Genomic DNA, 16,583 nt, shown 5'->3' on the forward strand with positions numbered 1-16,583 from the left:
GGGATCTTAGGGGAATCCAGTCCACTCAGACTTATGCCCTCTGCTTGGCTACCACACCTATCAGCACCCTAAGCTGAAAAAACAAACACATTGATTCAGAGCATCGTGATCATCTGCATTTTATTTGCACCTCATTTGCGAGTTGTTAATTTCCAGCCCTGTTCCTTCCACCCCAGGTTCCTTCTTTCCCATCTCTCTAAAATTCCCCAGAAAAAAAAAAATGAGTTGGTCTTTGCCACCGTAGACTAAGCCCTCTCAGCAGGTCTGCCCTATGCTCTCAGGGGAAGTCTATTCAAGGCTACAGCAACAGTGAGAATCCTCAGAAGACCACACCTTGACAGCAGAGAATGCTGAAGTTTTTCACAGGGCAGAATTAATATGGGGGTAGGCGGGGGTGGGGTTACAGTGTAAGGTGAGCGGTATGCTAGACAGTGGTGGGAAAGACCAGTTGATGGATGCTGGAACAGGATCCAAGAGTTGCAGCCCAATCTCTGCACTGGTGGAAGTTCTCTAGGTTCTCAGAGGCGGGATGGCATCCCTCCAGCCACCACCACTGTCTCTCCAGTGATGTAGCTGGCGTCTTCAGAGCAAAGGAAAGACACGATGCCTGCACAGTCCTCTGGCTTGCCTATCCTGGGGAGGAGGGGAAAAAAGGAAGGGAGTAAAAATCAAACAGGGAATGAAATTTGCTTCATCAAAAAGTATCAGGTGATTTTGCAGAACCAGTGTGCTGTCCATCAAATAGGGTTACCATGAGTATAAGCTGTTTTAATTCAGTGTAAGGATTAATACTGTACTCTGCAAAAACCATTGCATATTATATTCATATAATATAGAGATACTTTGTTTTTTAGAGAACTCAGGACACCAAAATCCAAAGTTATATAAACTGGTGAGCAGCTATTTCATTCCTCAAAGAATTTGCTTCACGTGTGTGCATGCTATTCGACTGTCAGGGAGTCTGTGAGACAGTAAATGGTTTGTTTAAAGTGATTCCACTCGTACAGCTTCCATTCACAGACAATTTTCTTCAGGAATCTATTTTTGTCCCTTAAAGTCATTTTGTGAGACTGCTAATTCTCAGTGTTTGTATCAGTGATTGCATAGTTAGGAACACTTTAACACTTTAACCGTAGAATGCTCTAGAGGTGGGTGGAGAGGGTACCTCAAACCTAGAAGGCCTGGATTAGTGGTTCTCCATCCTAGCTTCACACTGTAGTCATCTGAGAGGCTTAACTACCTGCCCCCCAATGCCACGCCAAAGATACCTAGGTCCTACCTTGGATCAATTAGAAAAAGAATCTCTGGGAGTGGGGCCTGAGCATCTGTGGTTTCGCAAGCACCCCACCTGATTCTAATGTGCATCCAAGACTGAAGAGCATGAGGCCAGATCATTCACTGCTGCTCAAGGATGACAGTACCCTGACTTATTAATGAGTTGTGAACTAGGCCTGCAGCTCATGCCTGACATCAGAATGGTTTGGGGAGCACTTGAGGGCATCTCCCTTCTCAAGTAGGCACTGCTGGTATGTGTCCTTGAGGGGACGAGGTGGAGGAGCTAAAGACAAGAGAGTTCCCAGAAGCCAGAGCTGGAGAGAGGCAGGGAACTTAGAGGAAAGAGAGCCAGATGAAGGTGCCTGAATAGTGCGGCCAACCCTTTGGAGAAGAGGCTAATTATCTTAGGCAAGGGGAATTTGGGGACTTGGTAAAGCTCTTCGTTCCTTTTATTTGGATTGTAGGATCATCAACGTGAGCTTTGGAAATGTGCCTCTTTTTATTCAAGGGGAACTAACAGAAGCATGTTTTGGTTTTGGTTGTGGTTCTTCATCCTTAGGGATGCCCAGAGGTGGAGGCAAACACCCAGGTGGAGAGAGGAGTCAGGGCCTCCCCCAGGGCTCTGCTCTGCTAAATATGGATGCCTCTGTGTTTGGTTTTTGCAGTGGAAGCAGACTCCTTGCACACGGCACTATAGTGATGCTGTGTTCCAGAACTTGTGAAATCTGTGTGTTTGAAGCAGAGGAGAGCATGCCTGTGCTGTCTGCAGGACTGAGAGATGGTGAGCCGTGGGCTGTGAGGGACCATCTTTATCCCTCCTCGCCCTCCCCTGTGACAGCCTTACCTTTTGATCTGCATGGCTGCTTTTAGCTTTTCCAGTGTTGCCTGGTCTTCCCACAACTGCAGGAAAAAGGGAAATCTCTTCCTGTGAGGGACAGTGAGGGGAGAAACTGCCCACCCCCACATCAGTTGAGAGGAAGGATGGAGAGACGCCCCTTTCACTTCTTAGTCCTTCCCAGCTCCCAGTCTCTACCCACTGCCCTCTTCTGTTCCATTCTCTTCAAGTTCTAGTGAGGCATTTTGCTGGGTCACCCCAGGTCTCATCTACTTAAGGAGACATGAAATGGCCTGAGTGATACCTGAATTCCTCAGCCTCACTGCAACTCAGGAAAGGATCTGTGGGGGTCTGGTCGGGACATGTGGCTGGTATGGAGGGGGGATATGGAAAAGTCGGGGGTGGGGGGTGGGTAGCAGTGGTTGGGAGCTCAGGACCCAGGGGCTTGCTGTCTCCATCTGAGAAGATGACCTTTAGGTTCCCAATGGGATGCAGGACGCCCCTTCCTCACCGAACGGCTAAAGCTCGTCTTGATGAGTCCAGGTGCCAGGCAGTTCACCCTAATGTTCCTTGGGGCCAGCTCCACGGCCAGGCTCTTGGTGAGGCCCAGCAAGGCTGTTTTACTAACGTTATAAGGGACCATGCCCTGGGGAAGGAGAGAATAGGTTAGTCTCTTCAATTCCAATTCATTCTTGGTTCTTAACATAAGATCTAAAGGGCAATGGATAATAGGGAATCTCTTGTAGCGGGGGGGGTGGGGGGGGTGGGGTGGTTCCCCAGTTAGAAAACTGTCTTGTGGTTAAACCTCCCCCAGATTAGCATTTGTGCAGGTGAGGCCTCTATTTTGTTGGAAGGTACTTGGTGGTGTGATTCCAAAAGGGGACACAAACTTCTTAGGGTAACTGGAGGGGTGGAAGGTACAAGACAGAGGAAGGGATAAAAGTAGCAGAAAAGGGGGTTCTTACAGAAGTCATGTTGTAGGCTCCTATGGAGGCCACAATCACCACTGAGCCGCCTCTGGAAAAAGAACAGAATGACCGTCTTCCCAGGGACACCCCAACCCCCAGCCTGTGTGGGGCCCATTGCTCCCAGGCTCCCTCTCACTCTCTGTACCCTCGTTTCTCCATCTCTGGCACCACTGCTGTTGTCATCAGAGCTGTGGCCGTCACATTAATGCCCAGAATCTGCAATAGAGAGAAGAGGGGGGAACAGCATGAGGGAAGAGGGCTGCAGAAGGCAGAGTGATGGGGAGTTAGAGTGGGGTTCCCAGGATCTGTTTGTTAGGGCTGGTGGAGATCCTAGAGGTGATTTACCTGGTCCTTACAAGTGAAGAAACCGAGGCCCAGGGAGAGGTGGCTTTCGCCGGCTGATTCAGCTAGGTTCAGTGAGAAAGAATGGAGCCTGGTTCATCTTGTTTCCCAAGTATTGTTTGACCCAGAATGGACCTGAACTCTCAGGGCTGCCTTGGACTTAAGCTAGATTTTCTGTGTGTCTTCCAACTAGGGAGAGCCTGGAATTGGGCTGGCTTCCTGGACCTGCCCCAGAGTGGGCTGTTTCTCAGGGAAAACGTGGCCTGACCTCAGGCACTTGGGGTTGTTCCAGCACTTTTCTGGCTTCTGAGCTTAGTGAGTAAGATGTTCTTGGCCCTCCAGGATGGACTGTCTGGCTGGACATTTATTGGCAAGTGGGATCATGAGGAGGCACTTCTGGGGGAGCTGGGACATACTCTACAATCAAAACCCCACATCTGTAATTTAAAACAAATGCATAACCCTTGTTTACATTGTTCCAGGTACTGCTGGGATAGTCCTCTCCCATGCCCCCCATGCAACTTCTTATTTTGAAAAATTTCACTCTTACAGAAAAGCTGAAATAGAAGGACAATGACTATCTGGGGATCCTTTACCTACATTCACGAGTTGTTCACATTTTGTACCATTTGCCCTGTCTGTGTACTTATGCAGTTTTTCCCCTTACCCTTGAAGGTGAGTTGCAGACATCATAATGCTCTAGCCCTAATACATTAGCATTATTTCCAAAGAGTAAGGATGTTCCGATATACCGCCACCCATGATCACACCCTGGAAATGTAACACCGACAATGAGTCTACCTAACATACTGTCCACAATAAAACTTCCCCAATTGTCCCCCGAATGTCTTATTTTAAAAGTCCAGGGTTCAATCAAGGATCAACCATTGCATTTAGATTTGATATACTGCGATATTTGAAAAAAGCCAACTAAAAAGAAAAAGTACTGGTTTGTAACTGATTTTCATGTGGTCTCCATTCAGACTGCTCATGAAAGACGTTTCTCTGCATTAAAGAATATCAGTCAGGAACTGACTCACTGAAGAGCATTTTGGCACTTTGGTCTCTATGTCTGTGAAACACTGATAAACAAACTAGAATATTTAGTATCCTTAAACTTCAGTGTGGAGAAATTATTGATGACATCAGGGTAAAAAGCAAAACCATGGGAGATCATAAAAAATTTAGCGTTTCCAAATCATGTAGGAATATTGACCTTAGTAAACAAAGACAAATCTTTTAATTAAGTTTTATAATTAAAGAATGTAGGTGTGTGAAATATATTATAAATATAAAGGAATTATACACCCTCACATGAAAACCAATATTCTGGTCCTTGAATTTAGACTTCTGGATTTCAGATGTTCTTGACATTGGAGTTGAAAAGGAAAGAGTGCAGGTCTTTTTCAAACGCTGTATGTTATAAAGCAGCAACGTAGTTCATTTCACCAGAATTGATATTTCACTTAACTAGCAGCTATTAAAGTTTCTCAATGAATGAAAAATCAGTCTTTTTTGGCAGCTGAAAAGGGAGGGGTGGTGTGTAAGTTTGAGTGTATTAGTTATTGGCATGTTAGCTACCATGTCTGCTGGAAATAAACAAGAAAGAAAAGCCTGGATAAGGCCACAGGGGCGAGGGGTGGAGGAAAGGGGGGAGAGCTGAGGGAGGGAAGCAGAAGACGGTTAGCAAGGACAGAGGAAACACCGCCCTCCCATTCGCCCTTTCCCAGCTGTACTGCAGGTGTGTGGCAAATTGCAAGGATTCCTCACATTTACACTGCACTTGACAAATGCATGCTAAAAGCAGACTGTGTGCTGTCTTCTGAGGCCCGCCCCCTGCTGCTCTCATCCCCTCTCACCTTGTCCCACATCTCCTCGGTGACATCCACTACATCTCCAAAGAAAGGGTTGACGGCTGCATTAGAGACTAGGATGTCCACGCCGCCATGAAGGTTCACAGCCTAGAGGGGAGTAAAGTCTGAATTAGGGCTGCAAGACAGTAAGAGGGAGGTGCACTTATCAATGTTGACAAAGAATTCCTTCTTAGGAACAGTTATCAAAATGACTTCTTTTCTTTAAAACATTTTCTCTCCAACAGCACCCCAAGTTCTGCTGCTAAAACATTTACGGTCATCTCATTTCTTTTGTAGTCTTGTCTTCCTGCTTCCATTTCCTCTAAGGCTGTCACTGACCCTTCGTTCTTTAGACTTTCCCTTTGGGAGCTCCTTTATTCTCATGGCCTCGGCTCTCACCTCAAAATCCATTTCTATTCCCTTCCTCTTTTGCCCCAGCCCCATTTCTCCCAGTGCTTACTGTCCAGTTCTCCTTGAATGAGTTACCATGATCTCAGACTCAGCCTGTTCACACGTACCTGAATGGAGAAACGAGTTTAAATAGACCTATAGAAAGTTGCCACTGGGAGGGGCCTTTGAGATCACCTAGCCCAGTGTCCTCATGGTGAAGGTGATAAAACTGAGGTCCAGGGAAGGTAATTTCTCCAGGTCATATAGCTCAGTAATGACATGTGAGGGGCGGCTAAGAACAGGAGGCCTGCTCCCTGGGTCTTTGGGAGAGGTGAAGTGATTTGCTCAGGGCACAAGGCTAGTTAGTGGTGGCAGAATTTACACTCAAACCCAGAGCTAATTCATAAGAGTCCTCCGAAAGTGAGTCGGGGGTCACAATGAAACTGGCTACCCAGGAGAGCCTTGATGGAGGAGATGCCGGCCTGGGCTTAAAGCAGTTCCACACTTGGTATGATGCCATTTTCTCCCCTCCCCCCACCCCCCTGCTTTTATTTTTCTGGCCTGGAGGCATGGAAGATGCAAGGCAGAAACTGAGATTTAAACATCTCGCCTCCTTAATAAATTGTAAGTAGGTGAAGACACGTGCTGGAGTAACGAGTAGCCAAACAGAATCTGCCAACATTACGCCACCCTGCAACCAGACTTCGCGTTTGCCCAGAATCGACAATTTTGATGCCTTGGGCAAGCGGCACTAAATGGGCCCTCAATCAACTTTGTGCTTCCCGATTTGGCACACAGAGGGGTGTTATTAACAATGTGTACCATCTGCTAGCTTCTGTTTTTAACTAATCATTCTTGCTAACTAGGTGCTAATCTCAGTTGCTTCCACACTGCTGAGGGGATGCCTGGGCTGTCAACCTATAAATTTAAATTTTAAAATCACAGACTCTTTGCAAACCTGTATCCGTAGTCTCTTGCACTAAGTTTTGGTGTCCCGGCACAAAGTTCCAGTCACCTGCCTTGGCTCTGTGTGAGTGTCACGATGAGGAAGGCGCAGGATGTGTTAGAAAGTGATGTGTGCTGGGCCGTGTGCGCAGGTGTGTTTGGGGGTGGGGAGGTGGTGGACTGCAGCAGCATAGCCTGGAGCACTTCTCCACGTCTGCTGCGCATCCTGTCCCCTTCTCTTTCTAGGCCTATCAGCATGGAGAGAAGGCTGGCTTTTGACTGAACAGAGACAGAGAACTGTGGAAGATTAATGGCAAGGCTACTATGACCACCCAGGTGTCTTTTAAGGCTTGCTCTACATTGGGTGATTGCTACCCTATAGTAGTTGAATTGCTTGCTCTGCGTTCTGACAGGTCTATTTTTTTTAAAAAAGTAGAATCAAGTGGAGAAGCGGCTAATCTGGTTTTGGCTCATGACCCCTTTGAGAAGCTTCCAGGTGCAGATTAGGAGGCCACTGGGGAGTAACCATCCTCAGGGCAGCAGCTTCCCTCATCACAGGGTAGCCGCTGGCAACAGGCAGGACACATCTCAAACTGCTAACAAGTATCCTATCATTCTCCACTTGACGTTGGTCATTCAAACTACTTGAGAGTCAATGTTGATTCATCCCTCCTAGTTCCCATTTCTGGACACCGGCTAAGAAAAAAAAATCTTGGTTTGTTCCCACTAAATGTCTCTTGGGCACATCTGTCCAGGTCCTACTGCCACTGCTCAGACCTAAGTGACAGCATCAGTTTCCTCACTAATGTCCTTGGCTCAGAGTCTTCTTTTCTCCAATATGTCCTTCCTCCCAGTGCCAGATTATTGTTCTTTAATAACCATTTTCACCTTGCTCAATACCTCACATGCTTTCTTATTTCCTCCAAGAACATCTAAACTCCCTTGGGAGGCCACGGAGGCCCCTGTCCCCCATCCTTCCCACCCAGCCCATTTCCAACCAGCCCTCCTGAGCCTGTGCTCTATCTCTACTATGGGTTCACAGTGTTCCCCTCTCCTTTTCTGTCCCTCTCTGGCTGTCTGCTCATTTTGCAGGGTCATCTGGAATCCCAGCCCTATACCATCTGCCCAGTCCCACCCACTCCCCAAGGTCTAGTTCAAACCCCACTTCTGGGCCAGAGCTGCAGGATGGGTAAAGTGGACCTGGTGAGGTCCAGAGGTCATTTTTCCAGCAGGATTTTGAGTGGATTTAAGTGGTCACATACATTTCATAGGGCTAGTCACTGGTTGGCCCAGGATCCCAGGTGGCTCCCTCACCCTGAGGATCAAGGTCTCAATCTCAGCCTCTGTCCAGCAGCCTATGCCAGGCAAGGTGGCTTTCTTGGACCCACATCTGGCTCTCTCCAATGCACATCTGAGCATTTGCCAAATGACTTCTGACAAATGGAATAAACTTATGCTGTCTACTGTACCACCGTCTACCATCATTTCATGTCCTCCTGTCTAAGATTACCCACATTATTTCTACCACCTTTCATTCTGTTAGCACAATATCCTTTGCTTCCCATTCTTGAGTAGATTCTCCCTTCCACTCCAAGAAGTAAAGGCTGTGCCTGAGCCCAGGGAAGGATAGCCTCCTTTGCAAGACATTCATATTTTCTTGTGCAGCTGGAAGACTGGTGCCAAGCCCCAACTCTGACACTGGCTTAGACACTTGAGACTAAAGTCCAAGTGGGCAACCTGAGGCCTGACCTGATGGGGAAATGCCTGGTAGTCTGTAGGCAGCATAGCAAGTCTGGGTGGGCTCACAGCTCTTCTCTTACTAACTGTGGGACCTTGGGATGTTGCTGCAGCTTTCTGAACCAATCTTTCAACAGGGAGACTAGTCCTGGCCTTGCTTGGGTTGTTGTTTGGAGAGAACCTGCAAAAGGCTCGAAACAGTGAATGGCACACAATAGGTGATTGAAACATGAGGGACTGCCTCCTGTAGGTTCCCAGGGACTCAGCTTTATAAGCTGAAAAACAGGGATTGATTGTTTATTAGCTCATAGGGGGAGTACCTACTGTGCGATTGTATTTACCCTTCTCATCTGCCCAATTAGATTGGAAGCTACTGGACAGCCAGGATCAGCTGGTTTTTTTTTTTGCGGGGGGAGGGGGGGGTGCCCCAAGGTACAATGCAGGGTTGAAACAGTAGAGTGGTTTTTGATTCTCTGACTGAGATGGGATGATTCTCAGAGACAGACCAGAAAGGCACATAATAAAAATGTGCTGGTGGACCGGCGTGTCCTTGGACTTAGAGAGCGGGACGTTCGACTTGCGAGTGGCACCCACTTAGTCGTGCACCGAGAAAGAACGATTTGAAAATGGGTGATGTTGAGAAGGGCAAGAAGATTTTTGTTCAGAAGTGTGCCCAGTGCCATACTGTGGAAAAGGGAGGCAAGCACAAGACTGGGCCAAATCTCCATGGTCTGTTCGGGTGAAAGATGGGTCAGGCTCCTGGATTCTCTTACACAGATGCCAACAAGAACAAAGGCATCACCTGGGGAGAAGAGACGCTGATGGAGTATTTGGAGAATCCCAAGAAGTACATCCCTGGAACAAAAATGATCTTCGCTGGCATTAAGAAGAAGGGAGAAGGGGCAGACTAGATAGCTTATCTCAAGCTACTAATGAGTAACAGTTGGCCACTGCCTTATTTATTACGAAACAAATGTCTCATGACTTTTTATGTGTACCATATTTAAATTGATCTCATACCCCAGAATTCAGATCATGAATGGCTGATGTAATATTTCTGTCCTGATTTAAATAAGACTGGCTTGTGGCTAAATGAATATGGTCAGCTTTTTGAATTTTGGTAGCAATTCCAGTTCAATAAGTGCTATCACTGTTTTCTCCTTCTAAAGAGATGATTAAACTTGAATAAGAAATGTTAAACTTTTCAGGGAGATGGTGAATGCTTTCTCAAACCCTTTAGGAGATTGGTTTTATATTTAGATTTCTATAACTGGTTATATTAATATATTTAAATATTGAGAAGATCCCTTCACTGTCTTATAGAACAGAACAAGATTCACCTATGTTTCAAGTTGTGTTCATTTGCCTTTTAAGGCAAGGGCTGAAGATACACTGACAACGTCCACTTTATCTTTTTGGTCTTAAGTATGCCAATTTAATTAAAATTCTCTAAAGTATTTCTTTAGAAATACTTTATCTTCACTGAGTAAAAGGCATTAGTGTAGTTTATGTGTAGCATCAAGTAAAGAATATTTAGCACTTCTCAAGAAAAAGAAAAACAAGTGCTGGTGGACTGGAGTGGGTATGCAGAACGCACTGCTGTGTTTTAGTTAACAGTGCTGGCTTGGATTACGCCCATGTTGTCCAGGAAAGCCAGCTCAGGCTGGCTCCCTTCTGCCATCTCCTGGCTCTGTGCCCATATCCTTGCTGCTCACCGTGGCCACCAGCCGCTGCCGGTCCTCAGCCTTCCCCACATGGCACACAGTGCCCGTTACACTCAGCCCCTCCCTCTGCAGCTCTGCCACTGCCTTGTCCACTTTCTGCTGCTTTCGGCTGCTGAGTACCACGTGGGCCCCATCCTGCGCCAGACGCCTGGCGATGGCGAAACCGATCCTGTGGGCAGAGAGAGATAAGGACTTTCAAGTGTGGTATAGGCAAAGGGGGAGTGCGTGGGCTCCTGAGTCAGACTGCCTGGGCTTTGAATTCCAGCTCTCTCTCTCTCTGTAGGGCCTCCACGTGTTAGATGGGGTTAATGGCACAGCCATTACCATGATGGACATGCTTAGCATATTTTTGGCACTGGTTTACTTATTTTTCCTATGGTTTTGGCCCTCGATCTAGATTCTGGGTAAGCGATATCACCTTCCACAGGTGCCACCACGGGTCACAGGCCCCACACCTTTTGGGAATGAGGAGAGAGAAATGAGTTAGGGATATAACAAGCAGCAGCTGTTTCCATGATGGGAGGGTCTCACTTAGAAGAGCCTCTACCCCTAAATATCTTCCTTAATAGTCTACGTCATCTCAATATTCTACTGCTAGGTACGTTTTGGGGTACATGTGAAACTGGGGGGTCTCTGGTTACAAACGTAAATTTTTTACATCCTCCCCTGGGAGAAAGGGTTACACGTTTTGCACTTGTTAGCCATTAGTATTTCCCATTCGTTCGTATTTTAGATTTGTGAAGAGCTGGCATCTAGCAGGGTTCTGTGGGAATGAGAAACAGGGTAGACAACAGCTGTTGGTGAGAAACAGGCTGGCAAGGGAGGCCAAAAGGTACTGAACTAAACAAGAATCTGGACACATGCCTTTTGTGTCCCCTCTAGGTAAAGGGCTCAGTTCTGTGAGACTCGTGGGGCGTCTGGAACATTTCCACAGTCGGTGTAGGCAGTGGATAGGATTTTTGGAATCTGGACTGTCTTGGATTTCTGGTGTCTGGTCTTCCCAGACTCTAGGTGGGGCCAGTTGACTGGGGCAGCCCAGAACCCTGGGAGATTAGATTGACGAAGGAGGGGGCCAGCGAGCCAGAGGCAAGCGGTGACAAGAGGGCTGGCAATTGCGAAGGAGGGTCGGGGCGGGGGGGGGGGGGGCGGAAATCCGGGGGGGGCGGCTGCAGGCCAATCACGTGGTTCCTTTCTTCCCGGGACGACTCTGGCCACACGTGAGACCTGAAGATGGGGCACCGGAGGCCCAGGACAAGGGGTTAGTACCTGCTTGCAGACAGCGGGGGTCTCCGAGACTTGGGCTCGGGCACTCACCCTTCAGTGGAGGCCGTTACTAGGGCCACCTTATTCTCGAGTGGGTTCCGGCGCGCCACGCTGGAGCTAGCCATCCTCATCGACTTCCAAGTCTGTGCACAGGCACCGAATAGCAGCCCCGCCTTTTGCATGGCGCCGGCGGGTGCAGGGTTCTGCGCCGCCCAGAGGAGGTGACGGTGGGGTAGGGCGAGGGGCAGGGCGAAGGATGAACCGCCCACAGGGAGCTCCTCTCCCAGCTCCCGGCTCCCCACTGGCCGCTTACCGCCCCCAGCTCCCCAGCAGCCCTAGACCGGGACAGGGGTCCGGCTCCCCTCGGGCCCTTGGTGCCGGGTGCCGGCTGTGGCCGCGGGCGCCCCCTGTCGGCTGTGGCGCCGCCCCGCAGTGCCCTGCTCGCCCCGGTCCGCGGGTGTGGGAAGGTGCCATCGGTTCCGGTTCCCTTTTGGGCCATCCCCACCTCCGGGAGCCCGTAGACGTCTCTGTCCTCCCGCCCCTTTTTCCCATGTCTTTTCTTGGGGGAGAGGGGACTTTGAGCTGGTTGCTTTTGCTTCCGAGAGCCTCAAGGTGGACTTTGTTTTGCAACAAAGTCTGGGTCCACGTTTGTGACAGCCCACAGGAGGGCAAAGGTTTTGAGATTGCCGTCGGGGGTGAGGCTCGTGGACCCTACGGAGCCCACCCACCAGGTGAGGCTGGAGGAGCCTGGGAGAGACAATGAAATGGGGAGCAGCTGGGCTAGGCCTGCACTGCCCTTCACTCTGGCTCAAGTTCTCCTCCATCCCCACAGGCCTGGAGCACAGACTGTGATCACCAGTCGTAACTAGTGTGCAGAATTAAAGATCCTGACAGGAGAAGATCTCTTATACCCTCCACCGGAAGAGGACTTCTCCATTTCCCCCAAACAGTGGTGGAGCACTCAAGTTCTTCATAATTGCAATGTTCCAGGTCTTAGCCTTCAACCTAGTTCAATAAATATTTGTTGAATGTAAAAGCACTTTATAAACTGTAAACTACTAAACACATAGTAATTATTGCCACTATAGAGTAATTATTACTGCCGCCACAGGCCAGGCTCTTTGTCTGTAAACTGAGGGTGCTGGAGTAGATGATGGATAAGGTCCTCTCCAGCTGTAAATTCTGTGTGCAAGACTTCAGCCTCCACTTCTGCCAAGTGGGCTGAAATGATCTCGCTCCTGGGTTTCTGGGAGAATTAATAAATCTGGATGGCTTATGCTACACTGTAGAAAGGCCCCAACAGACCCAGTGTCAGCATCTGAATTGGTTTAACCCAGTGGCCTCCAAATGCCAGCGTGAGAAGCTGTGCAGATCCATGGCAAAGTTTTCACTGGTTCAAGGCAAAAAGAGGAAAAGAAAGACAATATAGTGTTTCATAAAGCTAAGCTTATTTAATTTAACAGATTAAGAATCCCTATACTCTGGAATATGCTTTCGCTCCTTTTTTTTTTTTTTTTTTTTTTTGGTGTTAGTCTTTTTGTTGAGAGAAGATGATGAAAGCAGATGGGTAGGTTGAGAAAGGTGTTGTTGGTGAAATCACCAGTCTGGCAACCCGAAATCAGTCCCTACAATTAGAGGAGAGAGAATCCTGGTCTGTGAAATTCAGTTCTGGGGATCGCTGCTTAATAACAGTCATACTAGCTAAAGATTCATTTAGTATACGTGCAAGTCAGCTGAGCAGCCAAAAAGGACTTCAGCATTCAAAAGGGGGTGTATGAGCAGCGAATGATATACCAAGCATGCACTGGATTTATAGTTTATCCCTCAATCTAGATGTTACAGCTGCATTACTCAGCACATCCCGATGAGATAAGAGAGCTTTGAGTCTAATTTTCCCCATGTCCAGGGAAAACTGACTCTTTGACTGGTGTCCCTCAGTCTGAACCTCATGAATTATTGACAACAGAGGCTGGATAGCATGACACTCCTCTTCCTCTTGACCTGTTCAGAGCTAATGCACTGTGGGAACCCTTCCCAGCTCTCCACCTGCCTGCGTGGCTGGGGGAGGGGATAGAGGAGGCCTAGTGCAGAGCCTCTCAGGGCTTTTAGTTCAAAGGGACAGGCCTGCAGGATATATTTGATCTCTTTCACCTCCTGTCCAGAGGTGAGCAGCCAGATCCTGGGGTTGAGGTTGGAGAGGGAGGCTGACAGAAACCATACCCCAAAGAGCAAAGGTTTTGGGGAAAAGAGAATTCTGGCTTGCGATCTCGTAAACATCACATGGCCCCTCCATGTCTGGGCGGAGTTGATATTTGGCCTCCAGCACCATTTCTTTCTTTCTTTTTTTAAGAACTTTTATTGAGATATAGTTAACATACAATAAACTGCATATATTTAGAGTGTACAATTTGGTATCCCAATCTCCCAATTCATTCCCCCCCAACCCTCCCCGCTTTCCCCACTTGGTGTCTCTATGTTTGTTCTCTACATCTGTGTCTCTATTTCTGCCTTGCAAACCAGTAGATTTGTACCATTTTTCTATATTCCGCATATATGTTAATATACGATATTTGTTTTTCTCTTTCTGACTCACTTCACTCTGTATGACAGTCTCTAGGTCCATCCATGTCTCTACAAATGTCCCAGTTTCATTGCTTTTTACAGCTGAGTAATATTCCATTGTATGTATGTGCCACATCTTCTTTATCCGTTCATCTGTTGATGGACATTTAGGTTGCTTCCATGGCCTGGCTGTTGTAAATACTGCTGCAATGAACATTGGAGTGCATGTGTCTTTTTGAATTAAGCAATTCTTTTGGGAGAACACAGGGGACATTAGGGAGGGGATCTATGAACAGAAGAGCATAGAGGGTCGGCAAGAAGGGTGGGAGTCTCCAGCTCCTACTACTCGTCAAGCTGGCTTGTTGGAGATGAGGGTAGGAAATCTTCAGGGGAAATACATATGTATGTAGGAGTCTCTTTGTAATGGGGATTTTAATAGATAATGGGATTGTTCTTGTATGGAGGCGGTACCATCTGCAGAGCTTGAGGAAATGCCTCCATGATTGAGGACTACACTCCCATCATCTTCAAGGGCTGACTGCAGTCTGGAAGGAAATGCACCTGGGGTGGAATTTGTCTTGCAGCTTGCAATAGCCATTCCACCTTGGCCATTGACTCATGCCTCATTGACACATGTCAGGTTTGAGTGGTGTGGGAGGGCTGTGTGATAACAGTGACTTTTACTGAACGCTTACTAAGTGCCAACAGTTTTTATAAATTTTATTGAATGTGTCTAATCCAGTGAGGTAAGCAGTTTTATTTCTATGTGTGAATCAAAGTGAGTCATGACAACATGATCTGCTGTCAGTGTTGAATAGCTACTCTTAATTTTTCTGATATTGTTAGAGAATGACAGTTTTCTTGGAAATTAATTTTCTCTGAATTGGAATTTTACTTTCTGCATCAATGCATTTTTGTTTTAATCATTAAAATATTTTTTAAATTACAAAAATAACACATGTTCACAATTTTTAAAAGAGACACAAGGTTATAGAGTGAAAAGTAAAGAAAGTAACTCTTCCCTATGCTTCTTTTACCTGCTCCCCATATAGCTCTTGGTCTTGTGTATATCCTTCCAGAAGTTTCCTATGCAATTACATGCATATTTTCCCTTAAAAATGTTTCCCACGAATGGAACGACACTATACATAATGTCCTTCAACTTGTTTCTTTTCTTTCTTCCTTTCCCCACTTCTCTCTTTCATTTCTTAAAATACATTCTTGCAGATTGTTCTGAGTGGTACACAATAGATCTCCTTTATTCTCTCTCTCCCTTTTAAAAATACCTGTACAGTATTCTATTGTGTAGATATTCCATAATTTATTTAGCTAGTCTCCAACCGATGAACATTTAAGTAGCTTCCAATGTGTTGCCATTTCAAACAACTCTACAATGAACAACCTTGGATGTATATATATTTTGTATTTCGTGCAAATATATTTGCATCCTGGGTCAAGTGTTTTCAATTGATGGCTATGGTCAAATGACCTTAAAAGAGATTTAATTGGGGGACTTTCCTGGTTGCGCAGTGGTTAGGAATCCCCCTACCAATGCAGGGGACGTGAATTTGAGCCCTGGTCTGGGAAGACTGCACATGCCCACGTGCCACAACTGCTGAAATCCATATGCCTGGAGCCTGTGCTCTGCACCAAGAGAAACCACTGCAATGAGAAGCCCAGGCACCGCAACAAAGTGTAGCCCCCGCTCGCCGCAACTAGAGAAAGCATGCATGCAGCAATGAAGCCCCAGTGCAGCCAAAAAAGAGATTTAACCAGTTCTAATGGTACTAAATTTTTCTAAACTGAATTTTTCTGCTGCCCTACTTTCTTATACATTGTATGCATTGATAGAACGGTTTAAACTGTGTGTGATGGCGCAAGCTTGGCGTGGTAAGAGGCAGTGCACCTTGGCCTCAGGGGCTGGGAACCTATGGGGATCAGTGGGTCCCCCAACGTGGCAGCTTGCAGACCAGAGGTGCGCTTAGTTTCACTCATGTTTGTAATTGACAAGGCCAGCCCAGCATGGCCGGATCTTAGGAATTTTAAGCAGAAGGTAGAAATCTGGGTTTTAATATGAAATATTTGATTTTAAATGTTGGCAACGAATTTACTAAGACAAACCAACCAAGACAACAAAACAAGACAAAAACAGTGACTATATCTGTAGGTGCCAGAGACTGACACAGTCTTTGCCTATTTACAGGTAATGGATTGTTAACTACGTGAGGTGTTGCCTTATCCAGAATCTCATAACTTGATTGTGTAGCTTATTCAGTTTCTGGTTTTTCAAACATTTTCCCAGTTGCCCTAAATTTTGGCAGTTGTTTGTGAACACCGTTCAGAAATCAGCCACCCAGTGTTTGTACATGTTCGTTTCAGGAGCTCTGTACAGCAGCGGGCAGAGGTTCTTACAGGACAGGCATTGGCTCCTCTTTCCCCTCATGCCCAGGGTTGCTTTCTTCTGCTGTACTTGGGAAGGGGTGGGGGGGGGGGTGGGGATCCCCCAGGGTATTTTCAAGTAGCAGTTGGTTCCACCTTGGGCTTCAGTTCTCTCTGCTGCTGGTCCCTCCTGGGAACTCAAGGATTATAGCCCTTGAATGGTTTCCACAGGAGGCTGAGATGCAGGCTTTGAGGCAGCGGCAGATAGGGAAGGCCACGCTTCCCCAGCTGCCTTCGCCCTCTTCCCTCA

The 16,583-nt window shown here is 47.1% G+C and overlaps 1 protein-coding gene and 1 pseudogene across 1 annotated transcript; one reads left to right on the forward strand and one right to left on the reverse strand.

The window, feature by feature from the left end:
• Positions 1–103: 103 nt before the first annotated feature.
• LOC130845460 (dehydrogenase/reductase SDR family member 4-like) lies at positions 104–11,542 on the reverse strand. Its single transcript, XM_057722681.1, has 8 exons — positions 11,384–11,542; positions 10,061–10,238; positions 5,280–5,381; positions 3,224–3,294; positions 3,076–3,127; positions 2,622–2,756; positions 2,120–2,175; positions 104–633 (listed from the first exon to the last, which is right to left on the reverse strand). The coding sequence occupies exons 1-8, from the start codon at positions 11,512–11,514 to the stop codon at positions 519–521; spliced, it is 840 nt and encodes a 279-aa protein (XP_057578664.1). The 5' UTR covers positions 11,515–11,542; the 3' UTR covers positions 104–518.
• On the forward strand, positions 8,663–9,500 carry LOC130845462 (cytochrome c-like; annotated as a pseudogene).
• Positions 11,543–16,583: the final 5,041 nt, after the last annotated feature.

This window comes from Hippopotamus amphibius, chromosome 2, assembly GCF_030028045.1.
Source record: "Hippopotamus amphibius kiboko isolate mHipAmp2 chromosome 2, mHipAmp2.hap2, whole genome shotgun sequence".
Lineage (NCBI taxonomy): Eukaryota > Metazoa > Chordata > Mammalia > Artiodactyla > Hippopotamidae > Hippopotamus > Hippopotamus amphibius.

Bases quoted from the DNA above. Each gene is read 5' to 3' on its own strand.
- LOC130845460 (XM_057722681.1), bottom strand. From the start codon at position 11,514: ATGCAAAAGGCGGGGCTGCTATTCGGTGCCTGTGCACAGACTTGGAAG. The intron at 3,295-5,279 runs GTGAGAGGGGAT...TCTCTATTGCAG, and splicing joins CCGAGGAGATGTGGGACAAG to ATTCTGGGCATTAATGTGAC. The intron at 3,128-3,223 runs GTACAGAGAGTG...TTCTTTTTCCAG, and splicing joins CCAGAGATGGAGAAACGAGG to AGGCGGCTCAGTGGTGATTG.